Here is a 4559-nt window from a genome sequence, read left to right on the forward strand (position 1 = left end):
TAGAATAAACAATGTAGACTGTTGACGAAATAGTGCGTTTATGGGTAAAAGTAAATGGCTCTATGAGAAATTGTCACTTTTGTGAAGAGTGCGTTTCAAAAGAGAATCGGCGGTTCTTATGGAAGGCCAACTGGATGCGTTGAGCTTTTCAAAATTGGTCATGAAAATTTGGCAAGAACATTGTAGTCAAATGGTATGTTTTTTCAAGTAGTAGTGCAGTTTTGAAATAATATTATCTTATAATGGCATTATTCTTTAAAATGTTGTTATTAATATTTTGTCTGAGCATGTTTTCGTGGCTGCTTTTTGATGCATGGTAGTGTTGGAAATTATTAGAAAAAATATTTTGTTTATAACAAATACTTGTATTACATTTTTAATTTTCTAAAGGAGTGCCAATTAAAAGAAATTTTTACAATAAAAGTGTTGAGTTGTAGTCGGTTAGGTGCTGTTTGATTTTGAAGGTGCTTGAAAATTACATTTTTTCTTTTTTTTCATTTAGAAATCTATAAGGCTAATTTTTTCACAACTTGATCGGTCTGCTGCTCTTCAAGAAATGCCAATGATGTCTATTTGGTGAAAAATTAAATGTTCTTTTATTTTTTATTTGTTTGTATTGGAAGTAATTTTTTAGGGAAATGGGATTGACTATATTTCGGTCTTGTGCAATCATGAGAAGCTCCATTCAAACAAAGCTGGTCGACTCGTTGCTTTTTTTAATTCATCAAGAACGCTCTGGCGAAGATGTGGATCATTTATTGATTAGAAATTTGCTTCACATGTTTGCCACTTTGAATGTATACAAGCCTTGCCAAGCGAAACATGCAAATTAGTTTATGAGTTGGAAATTTTTATTTTAGATTTATCATGAAATTTTGGAAGATCGTTTGCTTGAAGAGACGAAAACATTTTATTTGGAAGAAGGAATGCGACGTATTGAAGTTGATGATGTAATGTTTTTCTCTTTGAAGGCTGTTGAAATGGAAACAATTGTTTTAAAATTGCTTCCCACTTTTGTCTAGGTACCGCACTATCTCGCCTATGTAACCAAGCAGCTGAAGCTAGAATCGGAAAGAACTGAATTTTATTTGGACAAAAACAGCGGAAAATCTCTGATATCAGTGGTTGAAGACGGCTTAATATCCCCTCACGTCGAAGATATCCTGAACAAAGGTTTCTAAAAAAATATCGAACGGTGGATTTGTTCTAAACGTCAGTGCTTTCGTCATGTTGCAGGCTTTGATTGTATGCTGTACAATTCGCAACTGGACGATTTGAAATTACTTTACCAGTTGATTAGTTACGATCCAGCCAGTATCGATGAATTGAAACTACGATTTTCCAATTACATCTCGGTACGAAACTGCTCATTTAACAACTAATTTACTGACGAAGATGAGGATGAGGATGGCTGATTGAATTTTAAAAATAATTTAATTTTTCTCTTTTCATTTCAGGTCAATGTTATATCTTTCTTGAAAGGAGATGAGATAGATTGTGAAGCTTTGCGCAGCTTGCTGAAATACCGTGATTTTGTATCCAACGTAGTTTCGTATTGTTTTTCTGACTCAGCCGGTATTGATCTTGCGGCACGTTCGGTATTTAGTTCCATTGTGAACAAAAAATCCGCAAAAGTGAATGAACTTTTGGGTAGGTTATGCAAATGTATATTTTTGTGGGGATTTTAATAATGAAAAAAAGAAAAGAATGGAGAAAGATATTAATTGCATGTTTTTTATTTAATTTAGCAAAATTTATTGACATGAAATTGCGCACTGGAAGAAAACAATATCCAGAAGAAGAGTTGGATCAGGAAACTGTAAAGGCTTTAAGTTTGTTTCGCATCGTCGACGGTATGCGTGGAAAAATTATGCTCATTGTGAAGGGCATTTCAAATGGTGTTGTTTTTTCTTTTAATTTTTGTAGGCAAAGATTTATTTGAGATGTTTTATCAAAAATTTTTGGCCAAACGTTTGCTTTTTGGCAAAAGTGCTTCGTTTGACGCCGAAAAGGCAGTTTTGTCTGAACTGAAACGCGGTATACAGATTAATTAGCATGACATACAATTGTGCGTTCAACGAATTCACTTGATTATTGTACATCATTTGTAGAGTGTGGTTCAGATTTTACTTCCAAATTGGAGGTGATGTTTAGAGATTTTGAAACGTCCAAAGAATTCGCTTCTGGATTTAAAGTGAGATTTAGTATTCTTCTTTTTCTCACTGCTAACAATAATTGATATTTCAGAATTATTTAATAGCATCCAATTGTTTAAATTCTGTCGTCGAAATGAACGTCAGCGTACTGACAATCGGCAACTGGCCTAGCTACCCGAAAATGGACATCATATATCCGCAAGTACTACTTTCGAGCATGTCTCAGTTTGAACATTTTTACATGGAGAAACATGCTGGTCGAAAATTATCATGGCAATCTTACGTTGGTCAGTGCCTTGTAGCTGCTCGTTTTAAACCTGGCGTACGTTGCACTTTGTTTGTTTGTTTGTTTGTTTGTACATCCACAATTTTTTACCATATATATTCTGTGTTTTTTCTTTGTTTGTAGGTGGAAAAAGAGTTGCAAGTGTCGCTTTTCCAAGGCATTGTATTGTTGTTGTTCAACGACAGCGATCAGCTGTCTTTCAAATCGATACAACAGCAGACTAATATAGGTTTGTAATAATTTAATTTTTTTTGAAATTTCACATTTTATTGCTTCCATTTGGAACAAATTTTTGGCCATTGAGCTTATTTACTGGCCTTTATTTAAATTTATATAATCAATGTTTGATGTTTGGAAATTTTGAATGGTTATTTGCTTATTTCAGAAACTGTGGAACTCCGTCGGACGTTGCAGTCTTTAGCATGTGGCAAGTTTCGCGTTATTCAAAAAGTGCCAAAAGTATGTTTTTGTTTGTTTATTTTGCATATATTTTTCAGAATTTTTTTTCAGGGGAAAGATGTGAACGAAAATGACACTTTTATTTTTAACGCAAATTTCACCAGTCCCATGTTGCGCATCAAAATCAATCAGATTCAATCCAAAGAAACGGTTTGGCTTTTATTTTTTTAGATAAATATTTATTTAGTTATTTTTTAAAATTTTTAATCAGAACGAAGAAAATTTTATGACCGTCGAACAGGTGAACAGCAACAGAGTGTTTAGCATTGATGCGGCGATTGTTCGAATTTTGAAAACTAGAAAAACAATCAGCCATTCAGAATTGATGTCGGAAATAGTGCGACAGTTGCAATTCAGCGTTCAAGTGAATAATATTTATTATTATTATTATTGTTTAAACAAAAATATTTAATTTGCAATTACAATTATAATTGCACAATTACATTTTTGTTGTTGCTGCTGTATTGCAGGCTTCCGATGTGAAGAAGCGTATCGAAAATTTGATTGAACGAAGATTTATCAGTCGTGATGTGAAAAATTCAAGCAATTACAATTACATCTCGTAGCCGTTCTGTTTTGCGTTTTTGATTTACTTTTGGCACATTGGAAACACATTTAAAAGTAGCGTGCTTGTTCGTATGTTCGTTTATTTTTCATCATCACCATCATCTTCTTCTTCTTCGTCTACAAAAGAAAAATACAATTACAGAATGGTTGTTTGAAAATTTGAATAAAACATTTTTAATTGGCGTTTATTTGCATATTGTACGAATGATGCTGAAGAAATCCGTTGTGCATTGTTTTATTGATTGATTGATTGATTGATTGATTTGGTTTTTGAAATTTTTATCATCATTTTGTTCGATTTTCGATTTTACGTATGGGCAACAAAGCGGTGAAACATCATCTTGAAAGCGCTGAGAAGACCGGCGTGCTGCAGTTGGCCAATTGCAATTTGAAAGAAATTCCCGCACAAGCGTTGCGATCACGATCCCGGCTGAGGTCGTTGGATTTGTCGAATAATAAAATTCCACACTTGCCAGGCTTTGTTGGCGAATTTTCACTGTTGAAGCAGTTGCATTTGGACGGCAATCGGCTTCAACTGTTGCCCGATGAAATTGGCAACCTGGTCAAGCTGGAACAATTGTCGGTCGGTTCCAACTTGCTGACCACCCTGCCGTCCAGTGTGGGAAATTTGCAAAAGTTGCGCCAAGTGACCCTGTGTTCCAACTGTTTCAGCGTTTTTCCAACGGTCCTGTGCGAATTAGCCAACCTGGACGTGCTGGACTTGTCGGCAAATCAGATTGACCGTATACCGGACGAGGTGGCGAACCTGAACGTCATTGAGCTCATACTCAACCAGAATCAGTTGAACACACTATCCGAACAGTTGGCCAAGTGCAGGAGGTTGAAAGTGCTCCGTATCGAGGAGAACTGTCTACCGTTGGGCTCGTTTTGGGATCCAATATTGCGAGATTCGAGCATCAGTTTGTTGGCCGTTGACGGCAACTTGTTCACTATGAGAGAATTTTGCCTCTTGCCCAACTACCAGAACTATATGGACCGTTTCACGGCGACGAAGAAGAAAATTTATTAAATTTTCAATTGAAACATTTATTATTATTATTATTATTGTTGTTGTTGTTTTAATTTTTTTG

At 35.2% G+C, this 4559-nt stretch overlaps 2 protein-coding genes across 2 annotated transcripts; both read left to right on the top strand.

The window, feature by feature from the left end:
* The first annotated feature begins 118 nt into the window (after positions 1–118).
* On the top strand, positions 119–3467 carry Tsp_12318 (cullin-4B). Its single transcript, XM_003366254.1, has 16 exons — positions 119–193; positions 503–567; positions 635–746; positions 861–992; positions 1023–1173; positions 1237–1355; positions 1458–1650; positions 1749–1853; positions 1927–2037; positions 2112–2194; positions 2248–2496; positions 2566–2671; positions 2828–2901; positions 2953–3051; positions 3113–3265; positions 3372–3467. The coding sequence occupies exons 1-16, from the start codon at positions 119–121 to the stop codon at positions 3465–3467; spliced, it is 1923 nt and encodes a 640-aa protein (XP_003366302.1).
* A 314-nt stretch (positions 3468–3781) lies between these two features.
* Positions 3782–4498, top strand: Tsp_12319 (leucine-rich repeat-containing protein 57). Its single transcript, XM_003366255.1, has one exon. The coding sequence runs from the start codon at positions 3782–3784 to the stop codon at positions 4496–4498; it is 717 nt and encodes a 238-aa protein (XP_003366303.1).
* Positions 4499–4559: the final 61 nt, after the last annotated feature.

The sequence above is a fragment of the Trichinella spiralis genome, assembly GCF_000181795.1.
Source record: "Trichinella spiralis strain ISS 195 chromosome Unknown Scfld6305, whole genome shotgun sequence".
In the NCBI taxonomy this organism is placed as follows: Eukaryota; Metazoa; Nematoda; class Enoplea; order Trichinellida; family Trichinellidae; genus Trichinella; species Trichinella spiralis.

Bases quoted from the DNA above. Each gene is read 5' to 3' on its own strand.
- Tsp_12318 (XM_003366254.1), top strand. From the start codon at position 119: ATGGAAGGCCAACTGGATGCGTTGAGCTTTTCAAAATTGGTCATGAAA. The intron at 2,038-2,111 runs GTATACAGATTA...CATCATTTGTAG, and splicing joins TTTGTCTGAACTGAAACGCG to AGTGTGGTTCAGATTTTACT. The intron at 3,052-3,112 runs GTTTGGCTTTTA...ATTTTTAATCAG, and splicing joins AGATTCAATCCAAAGAAACG to AACGAAGAAAATTTTATGAC.
- Tsp_12319 (XM_003366255.1), top strand. From the start codon at position 3,782: ATGGGCAACAAAGCGGTGAAACATCATCTTGAAAGCGCTGAGAAGACC.